The sequence below is a fragment of the Syngnathus floridae genome, chromosome 8, assembly GCF_059516105.1.
Source record: "Syngnathus floridae isolate MCC-2025c chromosome 8, RoL_Sflo_1.0, whole genome shotgun sequence".
Classification (NCBI taxonomy): Eukaryota; Metazoa; Chordata; class Actinopteri; order Syngnathiformes; family Syngnathidae; genus Syngnathus; species Syngnathus floridae.
In genome coordinates, this window is record NC_142420.1 from 10869677 (window position 1) to 10892500 (window position 22824).

Here is a 22824-nt window from a genome sequence, read left to right on the forward strand (position 1 = left end):
AGGGGTCAAAAAAAATCTACCTATCTCACCTTACTATACCAATCTCAATATTAAATGGGAAAAATGTTAGCAAATTAATTATAGACAAAATATGATGATTTTTCTGCCGTAAATGGCGAAATATGGCCATTTAATGGCCATATTCACACCAATGCTTTTCAGAATCATGTTTTTGGAACATAAAAGGAAAAATGGAGTATAGAATTCAGTCGAGCGACTGAATCGGAGGATATTTATATATTTATATGAATATTTACGGATTCAATCAATAATGGCGTGCATTTAAAACGGCCACAATAATTGCTACATTAGTGCTGTGAGTACAGCCTGCAATCAAAGCGTGTCAAAGCGTGTCAAAGCCGGCAAAATGAAGCTGCCTTTAGCCTCGCGCAGGAATCTGGAGGACTGACAAGGAAGTGGGGGCCAGACGAGAAGGGGGGCACGAATGTCGAACGGCACCGGGATTCCCATTCATCCTCGGATTGCATTCTCGCGTTTGTCGCACCTGTCTTTTTTCACCTCGCTTGCTATCCCTTCGGATGCGCGCACGGGCAGGCGCGGCGGCCACCGGGCTTGACGGGCGGCGTTGGAGCGCGTGGGATGATTTCAAGAAAGAATGATATCGTTTATAGAGTTGAAACTCAGGAGGCGGCGGTGGCGTGACAAGACAGCTGTGGCAATCTGAATGCATGATCAGCCAAATGGAACTAAAAGCAATTATGCACCACAATAACATTTATGTATGCATCAAGTTTTAAAAGATTGACAAATGATTGTAATTACCGCGTACGCTTCAGCTGGCCATTAGCCACATCGTATTGCGCAAGCTCCTTAGCCATCCAATTAAAAGTCATTTCCTTTTCCTCAAAGCAACATCGATGGCGTTCTGTGCAATGGATGCGTGTGTGAGATCTTATTTTAGGAGTGAGTAAAAGGCTTTATATGGGGATAAAATAGGCAGTGAGCTGTTTTGTCGTAATTTTTGTAGTGTTCCTGTCTGGCAATGGGGTCATTTTAAACAAATTTTCAAAAAAAATTTGAACAACACGTATTAATTTGCATGCAATATTTATATATTATTATTAATATTCTTATATATTTATATAAATATATATTTATATAATATTTTTAACAAATTAAAAAAATTCTGAATGACACTTTTAATTTGCATGCAATATTGTTCAAAGTTAAATCCGCTCCGGTTTAACTGAGTTCCAGACAGACTTTTGTGAAAAGCGTGCGGAATCCCCCAAGCACTTCATCCCCGATTATGCTATTCAGGAAGTTTTGATGACATGCAAAACGAAAATTTTGCCTCACATTGAAGATTTCATAAAGTCATTCAAGTCAGTGGAAATGTGACCCTGCCATAACTCAAGCTTTGACTAACCTGAGCACCCTGTCATGAATACCAAAAAAAAAAAAAAAATCTAAATTTTCAGACAACTGTAGCAACTAAAGCCTGAGAGCAGATGTACAGTTCGTAGTGTCTCCCAACGCTGAGCGATGGAGCAGCCTAGAGACGGCGTAGCCTTCTTCATACCGGCTTGCCCGAGAGCTGCCCAGAGCATGGACAATTAGAGGGGTCCCCTGTGCCTCTTTGCTCTCTGTGCGCCTGGTGGGCTCTTCTGTAAGGCACTGGGGGGGAGGAGGGAGGGGGGGCTTGTGGCACCGACTGGGCCATCTTGACGGGCTAGGCCAGAGGCGTAGAGCTGGGGGAGGCCTGATCTCGATAATCCCTTGGCCCCAAGAGGCTGTCATAGCACTCACACCGCTGGAAGCTAGAATGGAAATGGACCAGGGGGCTTTTTGAAGCTTTACCTGCAAGAAGAGCTCATCATCGAGTGGTAAAACGCACTCTGATTCAAATAGTGACTTTCTTTTTTTCTTTCTTTTTAAAAAGAGAATGATAAAAGAGCTCACCAACACGTAAAGCCTAAATGCTAATATAGGAAGTGTGAAATTCTATTCATTTATTTTTTGCAGTTGATTGTCTTCATTTGGTCATAGTACCAATTATAAAAAAAAATTAAAAAATAAACAATAAAAAAAATATTGTTTCCAGTTTGTAAGTGTTTTTTTTTTCCCGTCCAATCAGATTTGAGTCTCTCTGTGTTGCTATGTCAATGTAATCTGCCCAGGGCCTTCACAAGTGCTGGCCCATGCAGTTTGAATGATATTCACAGCAAAACTGTTTCTCTAACCAATCAGATTTCAAATCCACTTCACTGAGCAATAACGGCATTTTAACGAGCAGGGAAGGATTGAAATTACGTATCTGATTTCCTGTTTTTGAATATAGAAGTCAACTCGCGTCACAACATGGCATCACTTGTCGTGACGTCCCCTTAAACTACGATGACAGGGGGAAAAAAAAGCAGTAAATGATCTGCGCGGCCATTCTCTGCTTTCATTAATGTACAATTTATTCTTGAAATTCCCTCGACCTCGCCATCATCTATTGACCCGCTAGAGTATACGCGATGTAAAACAACCTTGTCGGACAACTTAAAGTGAGCCGTCCCACATGAATACGGCCATAGTCAAACGCGTTTCCCTAATTAGAAGGCATGCCTCCGAATATGAGGGGAAACTTAGCGCAAATGGAGAAAGGTCTTTGAGCGCTGTGCCACGGGCTGTCTCAGTCCCTTAATGTATTACCACCTGCACTCGCAATCAGCGACGGAACATCTAAATGACCGCCGTTCAGAGGAGACCGGGCCCCAAACTGTTGGGAAACACACGAGAGGTGATTTAAGATATTGGCTGTAATGAAGCCGACTGCGGCGGACTCTGCACTGAATGCGATGGAGGAAATTATCGGCGGGAACGGGTCAGAGCCCGACATATACCGAGGGCGAGGCGCCAAATGAAATGCAGATAAGAAGTGTCCAGTACGAGCGGTGTTTACCTCGTGTCAGGTAAACAGCGGGCAGGTGCGGGTAAAGATGATATAATCAATGTTTGCTGTTTGTTTGACAGCGAGCGCCGCGTATTGTCATGTTTCCTTCGATCACCTCTGACTGCTCTCTTCACCGGCGCCGGCCTCGTCTTTATAGGCTCCAATACAAAGATGGCAGCATCGCGGGCCTCCCTCGGGCAATCAAAATAATACATTTTGTCCTTATTTCAAACACCGCAGCCGCCTTTGTTCCTCGGCTTCTCGACAATATGTTAAATACGAGCAAAACGCGACGAGCGGCCGGCAGCGAGGCGCCCCGTCGGGTCAGCGCAAACACAAAAAAGATGGAAGACGGGCAACATATTGGTGCGGCGTCTCCGGCTTGATGGCTGCCAACTGATCCTTGTGATGGTGATTGACAGGCGCTGACCGGCACTCTGCCGGCGCTGGCTTCTCCACACTGCTGAGCACAGCGGGTAGTGTGAAGGCTGGCTGAGATTCCCAATAAAATGGACATTACGGGGATAAACAACAGCCGGCTCAGCGGAGGGGAGAGTCGGGCACGTAGCTCTCCTCCATCACACCGCGAGCGAGGGTTCACTGGCTCTGGAGTGCTTTCGCCGCCGCACAATAGAAAGGCACGGCCAAACATCCTTTTCCAAAAAGCTCACAGGACAGATTGCTGTATATTTATCTTCAAAGTTGGCTCGCTCTAACGTGAGATGGGGATCGGTAAAAAAGATGTTGCCATTTGTTGTTTTTGTGTTCGGGCCAAAGCAATTAAAGTGCCGATTGACATCTTGTTGCATTTCGGCACCAAGGAACAATGTTTGAGTGAGCTTAGTTTAGACAAAAGTAGTGCTTTGCCGTTATCTTGGAACTGTTCTAGTGAGTTGAGGAGCTTCATTTAGTAAACAAAAGCAAATATTACATCTTGCTGCCAAGGACCTCATGAACCGGAATGCTATCACCGATGCTAATGCTAACACCAAATGAGAAGTGTCCAGGCTGGCCTAGCAAAGAATGTGATCTGAGGTTTCCATGGCAACAACAGCAACAATGTCCTCCTCCTACTCTTAGTTAGTTTACAGTATTTCAAGTTCTATCTTCAAATTGGCCAGCCATTAGTGGAAAAAATTGAAAGTTTATGTATCACGCAGGTTACATAAGTGTCACAGCGCCAAGCTATTTGCATCCCCAATTTTCGCATCCATTAAAGAGATGAATGCTTTGATAGCATGGCAGTGTTTATCTGTGCTCTTTGGGGATTCATTAAAGAGAACGCTCCTTTCAAAACATAATCTATTGCTTAATTAAACTTCCCAAACATGAAATTTAAACCCACTTGTCTGGAGAGAAGTTACCGCTGCTTTGTCGCTGATCTCATTTGCACAAAATCCTCGCTAAAATATGCTGCGATGTAAATGTCAATAAAGTTTGCCGCTTTTTGTATGTCTGTATATAAATTCACTCGCGGGCTTTTAGTACATTTCACAGCCCCTAACGCTGAAGCACATTATTACAACGTGTGAAATTTTAATCAAAGATGTTGTGAAGAAACAGCAATCAGCCAAGCAACATAATTAATGTCCTCTGTCACGGGGATTATGATGGCAAATTTGAACGGGCAAGTGTTTTAAAGAGCAACATTAAGTAAATGACAGAGCGGGAGTGAATGAGCCATTGTGCCTTTCTGTCACTTTACGTATGCCCCCCATTATATGGAATAGCATTACTTCCATTTTTAATTGAACAGCATTTTGTTTGGCGCAGGCCTTCGCGTCGTCCATTTTACGCTCGAGTGACTCACACGTCACAATCAAAGCTTATTTGCAAACGAACGGAATGGCAGCGGCGGCAAAATAAAAAAAAGCACCTTGGAGTGTTTCTGATGAAATAATGATCTACAAATGCGTCCGAGTACGTGTTGATGAGACATCCGATGGCTTTAATTAAGCCGCGGCTTCATTTGTGAGAGTTACTGTTCAACAGTTTGTTTTATACTCATTGTCTTGCTCATTAAAATGCAAATTGTGCATATTCTTTTATTTTTCTACAACAATGACCCTGCGGCTCAGACGGTTCATCCGATTCTCATCGGCACCTTGCAATAAGCGGCGGGCGGGGATGGTTGAACGAACGTACATGTCGTTAATGTACACAAAGACAGTTGCCACACAATATGATTTTTAATTGGACATATTCTGTGGGTGTACCAAGGTTCTTATAGATAGACAACTTTTTAAAAAAAAAAAAAAATCACATGGAGTGCCTTTAAAAAAAAAAAAAAAACGATAGCTTAAACTAAATTTTACATTTATAAAACTGACCAAATGTAGCGAAATTGTTCTTTGACCTTGTCAATTAATATTATAGAAATATTTTAGATTTGAAAAATAAAAATAAAACAAGGCATGTTGATGCCGCGAGATGGTGACGAATCACTGCTTTTGTCTAAATGAAGCTCTTCAATGCACAGCATCTTGGCACCGCAATGCCACAAAATGTCAGCACTCTAAATAATTGTTATTTGGCACTAACAATCAACAAGATAGCAACAAAGTGCTACTTTTGTCCAAATAAAACTCCTCAACTCACTTTGACCGTTTCTTGGCACCAAGATGCCACATATTGACACTACTTTAATGACTTTGGCCAAAGTACACAACGAATACACATGTTGTTTTTTTGTTAAACTAATGGAGAACTAGTTTCCAAAACATGTGCGGCTCACCGCGTTTGAATGCATCCATCCCGCCTAAGCCAATGACAACGCCGAACTTGTGCTGTCAGCATCTGTGTGGCGTTACTGAGCACACGCTGGCATTGGCGCAAATATCCCTCCTTGAGGTGCCAAAGAATTTTGCAAAGAGGCTTTTGGTGAGTCCCGGAATTGATTTCAAGTCAAACATACGAGTACACGCACGCACAAGAATGGTCCCGGTGGCCACATTGTGGGTGTCCTTAATGTGTCACTAATGTGTGAATTAGAGAGTAAGTGAGAGCGCCGTGAGCAAAAGAGCCAGTCGCTGGCACGCTGCCCAGCAGTTGCCATGGCCGTAGTCTCGTTTCTGTCAGCGGCGTTTGTTTCACAAGCACCCTAATCAATTGGAATGCAACCCTTGAAATAGAGCTTGGCAGCCGGCTGGGTCGGCCTATTGTGGCCGCTCGCGCAACACTACTTGTCACTCTCGTCACTTTCCAATTTGGCCCTCTGAGCGGCGTAAGCAGGGGAGACGGGAAACACTTTTTACATTATTGCCCTGCCAGCTTGTAAAAAGGAGGCTCCCGACTGGACGCGCATTAACGCCGCGTGCTGTGTTCCCGCCAGGTGTGCGTCCTTTAGTGTTTGGCTGACAAAGAAACTGAGAGGAAATAAAAACAAAGGACTGACGCACTACACGGTTCGTCGCAGGGTGCAGCGCTAACAGAATACGTGGACATTTTTCTTCCAGTTTTCTTATATTAATAAAGTTTTGAATAAATCCAAAGTTTGGAAATCCAAGAATAATCGTGTTAATAAATCGTGATTACAATATCAACCTAAATGATACAGTTAAGACATGTAAATTAGATCATCATGAGCCAATTTACTATTTATATGAAATACAGTAATTGCCCATGGTAGCATTAGCATTCATGCTAAGTATGTTGTCAATGTGCAAATGCTTAAGAGACAAAGAATTACGCAATAGTTTTTGGGTAGGACGCACGTTAGCCGTAACGCTTGAGTGGCAGCATTTACGTTTATTTTGCGGTTGGATGCACGAGCGCCCTCAACATTCACACAATCACATCCGAGAATAAAGAGAACCTCAGTTGAATGAACGGCTCCTGGAGGAGGAGAACTCCGGCAAGTGAATTGGGTCTAATTTACTTAGGGCGGCGATGAATGGGCTCGCCACTTAAGAACGCCATCATTAGTTTATTTGATTCACGCTGGACGATGGGATGTAAATTGCTGTTTGCATTCAAAGGGTGGATAAACAACTCCCAGCGGGACGCCTAAAGACTGATCGGCCATTGCCTTCGCGACACGCCGCCGCATCAGCCTCGGCGTGTCGCCTTGTGTCGCCCCACCAATCAAGGGCGGCCTGCCTCTCACTGTCTCCCTCCGACCGATTCATCATTTGCCGGGTTAAGCAGAAATAAAAACACATTAGTGTCACGTTAGACGGATAGAGAGAAGTGCCTGCTTTTTGCACTCCACAGTGGTAAAAGTCGAGCCGGTTATTGATTTGCGCTACATAAATCTTGTTTTCCTTCCTGCGCTAGTGAATCAGCGCTGACCCTCAGGGTTAACAAACATTGTCGGGGCTTTCGGCGGGCGTGTGAGCCAATAACGCACGTGCCTTTGCAATCGCCGTCTTGTCGTTTTCTCGGCCCGCCTGCTTTGACTAATTGCCAGCAATCGAGAAATAATATGACGGAGCAGAAAAGAACTTCTTGCCTCTTACTGAGGATCCCGGAACCAAAAACCATCAACGGCGGATGTGGGCAGCGGGAGTCTGAGAGTTACAACCTGGATTAATTGGCGGTGGGGCATCCAGCATGGCTGGCGCCACATCACATTAAGATGATGAGAGTTGACTCAGTAAACTTTCACAAAGGCAAAGCCCTCGTTACGGCGGTTGAGTGACACCGTGGGACAAATCTACTGATCTGTTATGTCAACAGTTGGTGTAAAATTTGGTCACAAAAAGTGGACTGAGATTTTTTTTTTCAGACAGGCTAAAAGTAGCTCTATTTTGCTGCGCAGGTGGTCTAATAAAGGGAACTTAATAATGTTTTACCAATTGATCGAGTCATAACGAGGAAAACCATTAATAGCGTGACAGTCTGGTGTGCCGGACTGCTTTACAAGAGAGGACAAAGAGCAAACTAGTACCTGAAGCTTGAAACCGGTGATATCCAATAAAGACTCAAAGGCAGACTTTGTGTGGCTTTACAGTAAATCCGTTTCAACAAAATAATCCTCTTTTTTTCCGTGAAACGTTACAGGAGCGCTCACAAGGCACAATGCATTGAGCAATATAAAGACAACAATATTTTGCCGGTCTCCCGTGACCGCTCTTTGTTTTAATAAGTCATGGAGACATCAGGTGGTAAATTGTTTAATCTTTCCGTAGTATATGAAATCCATTTGTTTGTGGGCTTAGAAGATTACCATCAGGAACGCAATCACGTCATTACAGGTGCTATCATTATCATTTATCTTTCTGACATTAAAAGACGTGCTAAATGCCAAAGTGTTCCTCCGAGATGAGAGCTTTGTCCTACGTGATGTTTCTACACTTTTAATTACTTTACATTTTATTAGTACCCCATGTCCACCTGTACAGCGGGAAAAAATGAGGGAATGAACTTGAACTTATTAGGTAGACCAGCACTAAAATCTGTAAATAAATAAATAAATAAATAAATAAATAAATAAATGAATAAATATGACAATACTATGATTATTTAAACATATATATATATATTACTGAACCATGTTATATTGGGGTAAATGTTATCTTATTTATATATTATTTTTATTATTCTTATGACATTATTTAATAATATTCATCACCATTACTATCATCACCATCATAATTTTTTTACAAATTAAATTTTTAAGCTCATCTCCAGGCCAAAGATAGTGTACAACAATTGCTGCAGCCCCAAAACAAAAGCTGTAATATTTTGATTTAGCTGCCAGTACAGCATATAATGGCGGTTGTACGCCTCCGCTAACAAGCACAAAAATAATGTATGCCGCTGAAAAAAAAAAGATTACATTTTGTCGCTGCTAATGTACCTAATGCTAGTTCGTGTATTTATTTTTCAGTTCATCAAAAATGGATTCACGGTCAAATGTGGTCATATACTGGGAGTGTGTATGTGTGATAGCAGTGTGAATAAGCTAGATATAGAAAAAAGAGAAGAGGAGGAGGAGGAAGAGGGTTGTCTCTGGAGGCCACCACACCAGTGCTCACCCTGCTGCCAGGCACACTACACACACCAGAGAGCTTATTTACCCAGCAGCCCCAAAAGAGACCTGGGCCCGGGATCTTATTTACTCCGAGCCTGGGCGGCTATCAGGTGCTGAGGGGATCTGGCCGGCAGCAAAAGCAAATACCCTAGATCAAACCCAACCGTGGTGGAAGGAAGAAGAAGAAGAAAAAAAAAAAAAGGGGCACCGAGCCAAAGTCTTGGTCAAGAACTAATGTTTACTCGGCGGTTTGAAAAGCTATATGTGGACTCGATTTCCAAGACTCCAAATTGACACATCACTTCCTCATCCCCCAACCTCTTTTATTAAAGGTCTCCCTTTATCAGTTAAAAAGAATGTTTGTTAAGATTTACTGACTTTGTAAAATAATTTGGGTTGGGTATGATCAAGCTATTTTCATTGGTCGAAAATAACTCATTTACTGTGTAATTATTAGTTAAAAATTCATTATGGATGACGTCACAATGGCGTCCGAATTTCTTTCCCATCATTTTGCAAGGCTTTTACTTTGTATCGATTATTGCGGCATCCGCAAATCGTAGTCGTGATATTCAAGACTCATTTTGACACAATATGCATAAAAGTACGAAAAAATTGGATTATGACGTGAGGGCACCTTTAAAGCTACAGCAACATAAGCATATGTCTAGACGGCGGTAAAGTGGATTTCTCTTTTCAAACCAGCACTGCCACCGGTCTCGAGGATCAGACACGGTGTCGGGGATGGGGGGGCCTGGATGAAATACGGGTTGTGGTGTGTGGGTGGGAGGGGGGGAAACGGCGCTAATGACGAGCTCTTATGCATCAGTGCACTTACTAATGAGCTTCCAGGGAGAGGCTGGCAGAGCCTGAGCGAAGGCTGAGCCGGGCTGCGAGAGGCCTGGGCCATCACTTCCCCGCTGTGATCCTTGCCTTCCCACTCGCAAGGAGCCTCGGCTCCCAGCCACTAATGAGTGTTAGAGGGGGGAGTCGGCGCTCGCGTCCACCTGCCAGCCTTCAGAGCCCAGCCTGCTGCAAGACAGTAGGGGTCAGATGCATTCCTGAGCTCTTAATAATTTACATCATATTGATTTCTTCACCGTTAGACATTCTCACCTGCGCGGGGCTAGGCTGACTAACCAGCTAGCTAACCGAAGCCACGCTACGCTCAGGAAGACTAAAGCCAAATTGCTGCACCAAACAAGTCGGCAAAGACTAATTTCCAGCCTCGGTCGATTGTCTCCGAACACCTGAGATGATGAGCCCAATCAGAAGGCACCAAAAAAAAAATCCCGCAAGAATGACAATGAATTATGCAGTTTGCATTCGACTTAACCTCTAATCAGACTCAGGGAGGAGGACATTAATATTCCCGCTCTGTCAATATGATGATCTGTATACTCCATCCTTTAAATATTCATCAGCTTTGAACACAGCTCTCCTTACTGTGATTCATAATTTAAACGGTATGAATGTTACATAGGTGTGGCGCCAAGAACGACTTTCTAGCAGCCCTGCTCGCCGCACTTAAGGATGACTTTTACCGCCGTCCGCCTTCCCTCATCGCAGACCAGATTCAAGTATTGTCGTTTCTCAAGCCGTCCGTCTTTCTGTCCGGCCGCTGCCCGGTCGCTTGTCCATCTCGACGTCTTACACCGTGCAACAGTTTGTCATCTATTATTTAGTACCTTGGCTCAACCTCAGTCTGTCCATACATTTGTCTGTTTGTCCATCCGTCAAATTGTCATCTTTGCATTAGTGCATACGCTAGAGGTGTGCTTTTAAAAAAAAAAAAAAAAAATGTAATCAGGTGAGCCCTTTAGGCATTGTGACGTCATCTGGAAGTACGAGGCAAAATGGCCGTCCCCTGATATGACCAAAAACAGGTGGCTTCATTCATATTCCACAAACACAATACAAATCAGATTAGCTTGTTTGGACTAGCAGGAGCTAAAGAACATTTTTGACTTGACTTTCCCTTTAACAATGCTTTCTTACCCTCCTTTCTCCTCCCTACTTTCTCCCTCCGACTCATTCAACGGAACTTTTGTTTGTCTATTAAGCCCTCTGCCAGCAAGGAACTTTTTGGTCCCACGATTCTTCCGCAGGCTCCCAAAACTGCGGTCGGCACAGTGTTATTTTTGAAAGCAAACATCATTCCCAATTGCTCAATTTCTCCTATTTATTCTAGCATTTGAAGCGATTGCCGAGTCTTACTGAAGTTGACACACAAATGTGTTCTGGAACCAGCAATGCTGCCTAAAGACAAATCAATTTTCTACATCTACAATTTGGTCAAAATGCTTGAGGGAATCGTGTCAACTATTTTTTTTTATATATATTATTATATTTTATACAGGCATTTTATTTTGGATTTTTTTTGCACAAATGTTGCACACGTTAAAGCTTTTGGTATTACGGTGCATAATTAATTGTTAGCTAATCCAGTCAAACTGTAATGGCAAAGTAAACTAAAAATGTGACTATAAAATAGTCAAAACCCTAAATTAATAGATATGTTTATAGTAGAATTTTTTTCCCCAGGTACATGCTGAATATTTTAGGTAATATTAATTTTAATCAAAAGAAAATGCCTTCAATTTTTTGATCAATTTGTGGCTTTCAAAGATTTTGTGGGTCTGGAAAATGAAATTCCACTGTAATTTTCCATAGTTCTACTTTCAAGAGGGCACTCAATTGAATTGGCAATGTTAATATAGACGTCACAACGATTGGTGAGCCTTAACTTGGTCAAAAGTGCCCCCTTCTGGTTACAAGGTGACTTTTTCAACCAGCCATTGTTTGAATGCCCAGCTTCCTGCAGGCAGTTCCCGAAGTAGAATAACGCGATATTTGCTCCGATTCGTCTTATTTCATGTCACTGATTCAGACAATTAATCTATTTTCGTGTTTTCAAGTTTTTAATACTGTATTATTTTATTATCATTACTATTATTTTGTTAGTGAGCTTTATTCAAATATTGTATCATTAAATATTTTAATATGTTTAACTTGTTCCAGTCGTGTTGTATGCGCTCAGGCAGTTTAATAATACAATAAAATGAACCATAATAATAATAAAAAAGAATATTCATCGTTATAATACCTAAAGTGAATCATATTCTAGTCAGATGGTTATGAAATAACTATACAATGTAATTTGGCTTCTGAACCACTAGGTGTCAGCAGAGATCTATTTTTGACAGCTTTGTGGGTAATACTGTATTAGTTTCCCGTTTCCCCTTGGAATTTAAAACTGAGCATATTATGTTTTCAGATTCAGTTTCATTTGCTATCATCATGTCACCCTGATAATACAAAGCAAAGAAATACATTTTTCTATTGCCTTCCTGTGCAGCTGTAGCAAAAATTGCAGTATGTGGTATAAAATAAAAGTGTTGACGCCTCAGAGGTTAACATTGTTGACAGAGGTGAAAAGTACCTATAATGGCGTAAATATCGAAGGAAACAAGGCAAAAATACTTCACGGCTCGAAAGTGAAACACCATTATGACGCTATTTTAAATTCGCAATGAGTCACCCTCGGTTTGAACTCGGTGTACGACCTCGAACGACTGGACGGAGATGCTCCGTGCGCGCTGTCCTCCGGGCTAATTAGGGCTTCCTCGTCTTTCCTTTACCTTCAATAATTAAAAGGGCTCCGTGTTATTTTTGGTGCATCGTCGTCCCCTGATAAGACCGACGATTGATCATGCAGATCAGAGAGAGAAGGAGCACAGGGGGATAGTCATTAGGAAAAATGCTTAGTCAGCCACAATAAAGGTAAACAGACAAACCTTGACCCTTTGCAAAAAAGTTATGAGGAGAGCCTTAAATAAAATATAATAGATAAATAATAAATAAATAAATAAATTATGAGAAATTCCCATCCCCACTGCTGTTTTTGTCATTAAACATTCTGGGTGAATGTTGAGCATGAGTTGCACGACAGCTTGCGCAAGAGTTGCTTACGTTGCACATTTGTTTACGGGTCACCCTCTAGAGACTTGATGTATGTCCTTGTGTGAGTATCTCACGCGAGCTGGATGACAGCAAAGAGCAATATAATCGAGGTTAGTCTCTCCTAATCAGCTCAGGCAGAAAACACACTCCTAGGTCATTGCTCTGCTGTAACTGCTCAGCCTTGATATTACGACCAGCTACGCGGTGTAATGAGATGCCGTACACGATGCCATCACCTTTGACTGACCTCGTCCTAGAGGTGTTGATGGGTGGGTGTAACCTGTCTACATGAGTTGCTCCACCGTTTGTGTACAATCGCAATTAATATATACGTCATAGAACACATTTTGTATTGGATCTGAGGCTGGCCAAAGAATCACAATACAAAATCCAAAAGTACAACAAAGAACAATTAAAAGAAGTCTACCAGGAGTTGGAAGCCAGATGCACACCAATGGAGTACATCAGTTTCCATGGCAACTGATCACAAGGAGGACAACATAAAATGAGCTCCTCGCTGCATTGAGCCTCATTCGGCAAGTCAAGAGTTGGAAGGACTTGTTTGCTGTCTAGCAGTGTTCCCTACTGACCGACAAAATATCATATGTTGCTCTCTGAAGGATGAAGACATGAAAAAATGAGGCCATCTACATTCGAGTCTGCTCCCTACACGGCAATCGCCACACCAAGGAAGGTGATTAAAAGCCACCGAGACATTTCCGTGCTTTGAGAACTGTCTGGGGATTGTGACTCATCATTATCTGCTGCTAATTCAAGTGCTATTAATAACAAGCAATGTAGTTTTCTTCTAAAGCAATTATGTCCCAAGACTCAAATTTTCATCAACAGTCGTAGCAAAGAAGAAGGGGAGAGCCCGCCGGCGATAAAACCGCAGTCAAATCGGAAGGTCATCAAGAAGATACAAAATGGTCGCGCTTTAAGAAAGCTTGGGCTTTTTAATTGGCAGCATTTTAATAATTCATATTGGTGATGCGTTACTCAGGGGAAAGGTTCACCGTTGGTGCCCTTTGCGTGGCGTCCCTGAATAAGTAATTGGCGGCGCAATGGAATGTTTAGCCGTAGGCTCTCACGTCAAAACCGTGCAGGGACGAATAGAAGATTCCTTCCGTCGTAGCGATTTTAAACTTATTTGGATTGTATTGTGCACGGCAGTTGTGGTGTTTTCAATTGGGACAAAGCACTGACCTCTCCTGCAGATTAAATGATATAGTTAAGTCACTAAGCCAAAAGTGCAGGATGGTTTTTTTTTGCTCTATTTTTCCTCATTGAGGGCAGATGGTGGAAAAACGTGTACAGCGGCATATGGGGTGAGGCGCAGCGGTGGCTACAGCGACAAAAAGCAGCAATAGCACTCTAGTGTTTCACATTGCTGGATTATTGGGCCCGTAATGGACAATAAGTAAGCCCCGTGCGCATTGAGGGAGCCGCAGCGCAGCTTGAGCGAAAGACAGAACGACAGACAGACAGACAGACAGACAGACAGACAGACAGACAGACAAACAGACAGCGAGTCACTGTCGTGAGACCTGGATTAGATCTCGCGCTGTGTTTTCCACTGCTGGCTGGCTGGCGGCTGCTGTTTTTCAAATTGCTCTAGATTCCCAGAGATTATGCGCCGTGAATGAATGACTGAGTGAATGAATGAGTGGTGGGCTTTTTTTTTTTGATTCAAAAACAAACATACAGTAAGCCTGAAAGTCAGGGAAGGACGGTGCGTTCAAGTGCAAGGGAACCTTAAAGGTCGAGCGCGATTGCTTTGATATGTCAACCTCAGATTTTTCAGTTGAAGTAGAACGACTAAGGAAAAAATGCAAAGCATGACATTCTTCTACATGGAGCTCCTCAACTCACTTCAACAAAGCAAAAGATTACTTTTGTCTCCAAAAAAAAGAATCTGGAATTGACTTTTGACCAAAATGCCCCAGGACAACACCAAATAACTACTTTTGTCCAAATGAACCGCGTCAAATCGCTTCGCCATAATTCCTAGGCACAAATAAGGCGTCAAAGCGCTACTTTTATTGCCGCTTTTCTACAGTTCAGAATAGACAACATATAATTTGACAAATCCACGTTCACATTTTGAGCTGCACCTGCTATCTACAAACTTTCCCATTAGGATTCCAAAGTGCAACATTATGCAGAGAGTAATGCACCGCTCCCTTCCCATCCGTCGGAAAAACTTCACTCAAGTGCCATCCTTTTAGAACTCCTCCAAACTAGGACAAGCAGACAACGGGGTAATTGCTACTAATGGATGCAGAGAAAAGCAAACGCTGTCATCATTGTCAAGCTTTCTGCTGTACACCACACTGCACATTTTCTTGCATCTTCCTTCATTTGAAAGGATCAAAACCGCATGGAATTGGGCTAAATGTTCTTTTGCGGGTGGAGTGAATGGCTCATCCGAGGTCTTCTCCTCATAGACTGTGAACTGCAGATACGGTCCTCTCCAAACATGACTCATTGAGCATATGCGCTTTTAAACACCCACAAAGCACTAACAAGGGCATAATCGGGCAAAATTGACTTTTTTAATGGCCTGTGTACAAACAGTTGAATTTCTGGAGCGCCTGCCAAGCCATTTCGAGTGGATTAAGCTACTAATTACCGTTTTTTTTGTCACGAGCCTATTCCAGAAAATGTGTCCAGAGTACGTACAACACACTGAGTTTCTCCGCCCAACTGAGACAAAATATATATCCTTCTTTCAAAATTGAAGTCGACAGACTTAAAGTCAAAGTAAAAAGCTGTGGCGGATGAAACGAAAACATAACGTTGGCACTAATTCAAGGAGACAACAGTGAAATGAGCGACCACGCTGGACTAAGTGGACAGGATGCGTCTCCCAGGGTGGGCATGCAACACCCCCACGGGGGGGTTTGGCTTCTACCCCATGTGAAGCTCTCAGTAAATATCAGACCTCAACTCACGCAGGGCCACGCTTTGCTTTGACCAGTCAGCACATCTGCCAGCCCCAATCAGCAATGTTTCCACAAGTGAGGAACACACAACAAGGAGATTTCTCGTATTGGTCATAATAGCTGAAGTATCAGTTGGACTCCGGTTTATGCTTCAAAGGTTGAAAAACAACAAAATTGCATGTGTCCTGACTCCTGACAGAGGGTCAGTTCATATTGAAGAAGCCTCAAAGCCCTTTAAAATGCACATACCAAAGTGCATAAACAAAAAAAATTCAACCACTTCAATTCATGTCAGCATGTTTAGTGATTAAATTTTTTTTGAGTCTTGCACATGCGTAAACTCCGACATTAATGTCAAAATTAAAGAAAGACTGATGGGTGTTCTGAGATGAAAGTTTTCTACAAAGTATGTAGCTGAGAATTGAGCGTGCTATCTTAACATTAGCTTTTCACGCGGAATTGCTAAACGTTAGCGTCACTATCTCGCGACCCTCAACCTTGCGTACCTGTAAAAGAAAATCGATTGATGCTATATTATTACGTTTCTGGAAATAATTTCAGGCTTTTTTCATGTAGAACTTAAGATCCGTGGGTTAGAAGAAAATCAACCCACAACTGAGTGGAGCCCGTCAAAAAACGCAAGCCTCACCTGTACTTGCGAACTGACGGTGGCCTGAGTTTGCGACGTTTGCTGCTGCCATCTAGTGGTGAAGTGGTGAAACTCACTCACTATCAAAACAAAAACAACAAAAAAAGGTTATTATTCACTATAAATCATTTTGTTAAGTTTAGAATGAATCTTGTAGCTATGCACACATCCTATTTCTTTTGCAGCACTTTTTTTTTTAAAGCTCGATACATTTTTAAGGTCCTCTACAGTACATTTGGATTTAATGAATAACCTTTTTTGGTTGGTACTTTGGTGTAAAAAGTTTGCGAACCAAAAGTGTATTGGCAGTATTGGCACGCTAAACAAATGCCAAAAATTGCTAATGTAATTTCTTTCTTTCATTTTTTTTTTCTTTTATTCTCCCTCCTTTAGGGATGCACGTAGAGACTCAGATAATCCTGCCTCGGCACCGGGGTGGGCGTCGTCTAGGCGAGGTGGAGGCGACTAAGCCCCCCTGGGAGAGACGTCACCAAGCTGAGACGCATCATCGACCAGTCTCCGCGAACGTGCGCCCACACTCCACCGCCACCGCGCCAGGATCGCTTTCTCCTCCGTACCCCCCTCACCCCTCCCCCTCCCTAAATGCGAGATGCTCGGCCAAATGCAATTAAATCAAGCAAAGCCGAGCGAGTGCGCGCGCCTTGTCGGAGAGGAAGCGTTCACTTGCGCCTGCATCCAAGCGGGTTAAAACAAGTGGGAAGGTCATTTAAAGTGAAGGTAGGAAGGAGGGAGGGAGGCTGCGTGGAGCCGAAGCGGAACCGGAGCCGGAACGGAGCGGAGCATGCTTGCGGAGGAAGAAGAAGGCACCGTCAACTGGCAACATCTGTAAGTTCTCCCCGGGAGATTTCGTCTGCCAGTAAACATGCCGGTGAGAAGAGGACACGTCGCTCCACAAAACACATTTCTTGGGATAATTATCCGGAAATTCGAGGGGCAGAGTAAGTAGCATTTGGAATACTTCAATGATGACAAATTGTAAGAAATAATATTATTATTGGAATATGACTGTTTTGGATGTTTGACTGTAGTTTTGTATAAGGGTGAAAGTATCCCCTTAATAATTTGGGAAGACAGCACCTCCAAGGTCACGTTTCTTTTCACCCCTGCCCCCGAATCCCCCCGCAGACCGTAAATTTGTAATAGCCAACGCCAGGGTGGAAAACTGTGCCATCATCTACTGCAACGACGGCTTCTGCGAGATGACGGGCTTCTCCAGGCCGGACATCATGCAGAAGCCGTGCACCTGCGACTTCCTCCACGGAGAGCAGACGGACAAGGAAGCCATAGGCCAGGTGGGCCAGGCTCTAAGGGGCTCCGAGGAGCGCAAGGTGGAGATCACCTACTATCGCAAAGACGGTGAGTCGCTGACCTTTTGCGCACGTCACGCGACCCTGGCGAGGTCTTCTGTCGGTCGGACGGAGCAGACGTGGTCTGAGTGGGAAACAAGAGGCATGAGGTGTCCCTGCGAGAGTGATCTGATATTGCCGCTGTTAGCGGAGCGTCGCTATTAAGGCCAGTATCGTTTACTCTCAACCCAAACATTGATGACGTCCCACAAGGGAACATCGATATCACCCAGATAGGCGAGCCCTGGTGACACATTGCTGGTGGCCTTACACAACTTTGGGTACGCAACCAAGTGCAGTTATTGAGCCAGGGCACAAAAAAAAAAAAAAATGAAAATGTGAGAAAAGCCCAATTGTAAGCTGGCAAAGATAAATAAACAAATGATATGCCAATAACTTTCTGACACCTGATCTGATCTGATGATTGACACCTCATAAGTCAGTCGCCAATTGGTTGTTTTTCCTCAGGTGTGGTGAATTCTTATGTATCATATTAAAGACCAAGAATGGGGCTGGGTTTTTTTTCATGATGTAACATTGTCAAGCCGTAAAACTGCTTGACAAATATAACAAATTTTTTTTTTTTATTATTATTTAATTTTTTTTTTTACTAGAATAGAAAGATGATAATGCTCGGGAGTGTCGGAAAGATAGTCATAAAACCAACTGGTCATTATTTTAGTCGTAGTTTCCGATGATGTACAACTGCACCGCAATATACCGACAAGTGTACCTAATATTTAGACTCTCCTCACGGCTTCCGTAACCTTTGCAGAGATAAAGCAAGTGCAGTCATCTTAAACTACACAAACAGTGGACAGTGCAGCAAATTGCAAATGAATCTCTTGTTTGAAGAATATCTCAGAGCATTGTCAGAAGACTTTTTCCACAGCACAGTAGCGGAGGATGAATGCAACATAATGTATGAAAGCTTCCATTCATGTCCTCGAGAGCTTTGCTGCTGCAATCTGTGAATGGCAGCAGTAGCATCCGTGTGAGAGTATGATTGGATTATGTTATGTTTTTAAAATCATTTTTAGATTTGGAAAAAAAAATATGCCTGAGAAGAGGAAAGATGCGTTCGTTGTTTTATGTTTTCCACGATGCTTTTGAAAGCATTCGTGCTATAAGCCATGTTTGTAGCCAGTAGCTTTATTAGAGCGTGGATCATCTGACTAATCTGTAATATTGCCGTGCATGTGATGGCTCCAGCTCGGGCAGCTTTGCAAAAGATGTTTTGGCTTCAAACGCTGCTTGTCGTTCATTCTCGTTGTATTCCAGACGTAGCGCTAACGGCACAGCACAGAGGCGAATTAATGCGATGTTGCCGCTCAGTGGCACCAATCCGCAGATTGACCACCTCCTGGCGTGCTCTCACTTGAGCTTCTTTGTGGTCGGCGTGACATAGTAGCCACATGCTCGTTCATTTGTTTTATGCCTTTGTGTCGATTTTCCCCCCCTCAATATTACGATTTAGCATTTAGCACTGTAAGTTTACACCCCAAAGAGTGATGTACAGTATTAAGGCGAAAATGCAGTTATATTTTATTGAATCATACAAAGGCAGCTCTTTTAATTTTTAATTGTGAGTTTGATTAGATTCTAGGCCACGGATACATGTTTAATCTAGCGTCAGCCGCCACTAGGCTTGCCTCTTCCCCGCTCCATGTTAATCAGGAGGAAAGGAACTCAAGAGCCAGCTGCTCTGCGTAGCAGAAATAGATTGTCTCGGAAACACGCGAGACAATTACGCCAAACGCTCGGGGGGCCCCATTTGCGAAGGCGCAAACGTCTCGGGTTTTCTTTTGACGAGTGGGATTTTCTGGCAACTTGTGCTCAAATCCAGCCCCCCCACCCCCACCCGTCGCTCCAATCCGCCACGCGTGAGCCACGCTCCATCTTAACATCATGCGCTCATGAGCACGGAGGATAAGAGCCCGGGAAACCTTCAGCGCCGGCTGTCGCTTCGGAATCCTCGGCTTCAACACACAACTCTTAATACTTGTCGGAGTTGAGACAGCGCATGTGTGCTCATGAATAAAGATGGCGGGGCTGTCAGCTCGCTGACTGGGAATGAGCAGCTTACAGAGCAAATGCATTAAAGCGGTATGGAGGACAGCCGGGCAGCCGCAACGGGCCGCTATACTAAAACGGAATCAAAGATTCATGGCGATCGACCGTATTGACTCGAGTCGGTCGGAACATGGCGGCCGTTTTCCGCTCACAAACGCATTTCCAGCAATCACTTCTCATTCACATCAGTTAATCTTTTTGTAGCCGACCCCCTCCTTTACGTCTAATGCTTGTCACGAATCAAAATCACACACACAGCTACGGCACAAAGCACATCAAACTAGATTAGAGCGCGGACCTCTGCCAAGGACGGGGTGTTAACACATGAAAAAAGAAGTTATTTTTATTTGACTTTTTTTCCTTGGCTACTTATTGAACACTTGGGATTGAGCGGTTAACAAGTTGCACAATGCTACCGTAAGGTACAACAACATTTAGCGTTATGATCTCATTTAAGTAGCAATTTTAATTATTTGGATTTTTCCAAATCAAGTTTGAGGGGCGAAAAAGGTCGCAGGTTTTTGTACTGTGCTGCTCAACAATGTCATCGATTAATTGACTCTCAAGTCAGTGATCTCCTCGTACTATGGCGATGACATACTGTAGACACTACATTATTCTCTTTGTTGCAAGAACCTGGACCTGGTGTTGGCTTAAGGTCAAATTACATACTCTTGCTTTAAATGTCAGCAAGTACAGGCTGCTTTGTGTTGCTCCTTTTTATCCGCTCCTCAGTAAGTGCTGTGGGAAATCCTCGGAAAAACGTGATGTCGGGATTTGACCAAACGATGCGTTATCTGCGGCGACAAAGCCTCGATTCTTTTCGATGAGGAGGCAAAATGTTAAGCTGCTTACGCTTCAAATAAAGAGTAGAATCGGGAACGTCGGAGGCGTGCCCAGGGAAGCGACATTTTCCTTTCGTTTTTTTGCTCTGCCTTTCGGCGGATGATCGAGAAAGGCTACCCGAATAGCAAAATAGGCAAAGTTCTTCCAATGACGATGCATAATCAATGAGATAAATGCTTTCCCTTGATGGCCTTATGAAGGTATCGGATTCCACTGGGTGTAATAATACTTTGCGCCGTAGCGAGTCTTAACAAAAGGAAGCTGACACCGAGCAGCGGAGAGAAGTTAAATGGATAATGACTACATAACAGCGGTAGCTTAGCTAACCGCGTCGAATGATCTGGGACATGCGGCACGCGTAGGTGCAGGGTTTCATAGGTGACTTCCCACCGAGGGGGTCGCTCTGCTAGCATGGGGTCGCTACTCGCTGGAAGCACAAGGTGTGCCGAGCCACACTCGCACGCATGCATAAGCTGCAAAAAAAGCGCATCTATTTTTCATTGGCCTCTGCCCTCTTTGGTGTCAACCGGTATGTGCTGAAGCACATACACAGCATTTGGTATTAAGAGGGAATTTAGAATGCGCTGGCAGTAAGACGATTTTAGGCTAGGGGTTGAACCGCTAAAGATGTTGTTGCAGTCTGATGTAATGTGATGTCGCGTCGAAGTCGATTAATTTTGTAAAAGCTTTTATAACATGGATGGGTGGATAGATTGGATAGATGGATGGAGATTAGCTGGCTTGCTAGATAGCTAGATAGATATAGCTCTTTGCTAGCAAGAGCTAGCTAGACATTTGGCTAGCAGGCTAGCTGGCCGAGACAAGACTTAAAGGGATAAAAAATTAAATATTTTTGGTAGATTTGGATAGTATAGCTATGAACATCAATACGCAGCGCTTCAGCTTAAATTTGAGTCAATAGCTCGATGTGAATGTTAAATTATCCGCTTGAAAACTGCGGGAAAAAAAAAAGTCCTATATTTTTACCGTGTCTTCCCCCTGACAAAAAGGAAAAAGAAAATGATTTTCTTTGAGGTTTGGGAAATATAACAACACGGGTCCTTGGATTTTATTGGCTTGGAATGTTCACCCACAGTTATTTTAATCTTCAGGGATGCTTGTATTGGAGAAAGTAATCTAATATGCCCCTTCAAACCATCTGTTTTCTTTCTCCTAATCAGTTTCTGCGCACGGATTTAAATTTTTATCATCCATTCCATTTGCCAACATTTGTGCTAAATTAAGCAGAATAAAAGATGGCATGGCAAAATATCACGATTCAATGAATACCACCACAAACCTAATGTGGATTGAACTGCTAGTTATCCCCTCGATGGTTGCGGTGACGCTGATTGAAGATGAAATTAGGCCACTGTGTGAAGCTGCAAGCATGTTGGATATGGCCACAAGGCCTAAAGACTCAATACAAAGTGCTAGCTCGCACCCTTCACGCCTCGGGAACATTGCGTATTGACTTAAGATGGACAGCCCTAGACCTAAAACGTCATAATTCATTAAATTACTCCACTAGCGGGCAACGATCTGTGGCCGGAATGTGTAAAAGCCGCGCTCTGGGTCGAAGCGTCGAAGAAGAGGACCAATCAAAAAAAAAAAAAAAAAACATGGCTCAACATTATTACTCATGTTTCTACCTGAAGCGGATTATCTTATGCAGATTAATATGAAACCACAACACATCATAGTCAAATGAGGGAGAGTTGAAATGTAAAGCAGAATTCACTCAACTGAAGTGAAGATGTGGCCAGAAATATCCAGGGGGGAGGGGTCAATGATATTCATCATATCATACAGCCTGATTAAAAAAAAAAAAAATTGATATGAACTGTAGGAAGCGAGAGCTCAATACAATATTAAAAAGCAATTCCCAAGTGCATTGCTTATTAATTAAAAGTAGTTACAGCATTATTTGGGCCTGTGAGTCACTGTCGAAAAGATCCCTTCATGTCGCCACGGCCTTTTAAATAATTGATCGTGGAAATAGAATCAACAGTAATGAAATGTCCATCATGACAAACAAGCCAAGATTTAATATGCAAGTGGGTGGAAAATAAAATACAGTGGAATATTGTTTTGCTTAGTTTGTT

General features: G+C 43.1%; 1 protein-coding gene and 1 long non-coding RNA gene across 4 annotated transcripts in view; one reads left to right on the forward strand and one right to left on the reverse strand.

Moving 5' to 3' along the window:
* Window positions 1–22824, reverse strand: part of LOC148394547 (uncharacterized) — a 97491-nt gene that overhangs the window by 36060 nt on the left and 38607 nt on the right. Inside the window, exons 11-12 of one of the 2 annotated variants that reach the window (XR_015859874.1) lie at window positions 16434–16513; window positions 9715–9908 (exon numbers count right to left, since the gene is read on the reverse strand). The exons of the other annotated variant lie outside the window; for it this stretch is intronic. This is a non-coding gene — a long non-coding RNA (uncharacterized LOC148394547). The remainder of the gene's footprint in view (window positions 1–9714; window positions 9909–16433; window positions 16514–22824) is intronic. 2 annotated transcript variants of the gene reach the window in all.
* Window positions 16987–22824, forward strand: part of kcnh7b (potassium channel, voltage gated eag related subfamily H, member 7b) — a 26295-nt gene continuing 20457 nt past the window's right edge. Inside the window, exons 1-3 of one of the 2 annotated variants that reach the window (XM_088383144.1) lie at window positions 16987–17193; window positions 17226–17279; window positions 17580–17810. In XM_088383144.1, coding sequence (XP_088239270.1) covers window positions 17037–17193; window positions 17226–17279; window positions 17580–17810 — 442 coding nt within the window. In that variant the 5' untranslated portion in view covers window positions 16987–17036. Of the gene's footprint in view, window positions 17393–17579; window positions 17811–22824 lie in introns of both variants that reach the window. The other variant, XM_088383145.1, reaches the window with a different exon arrangement.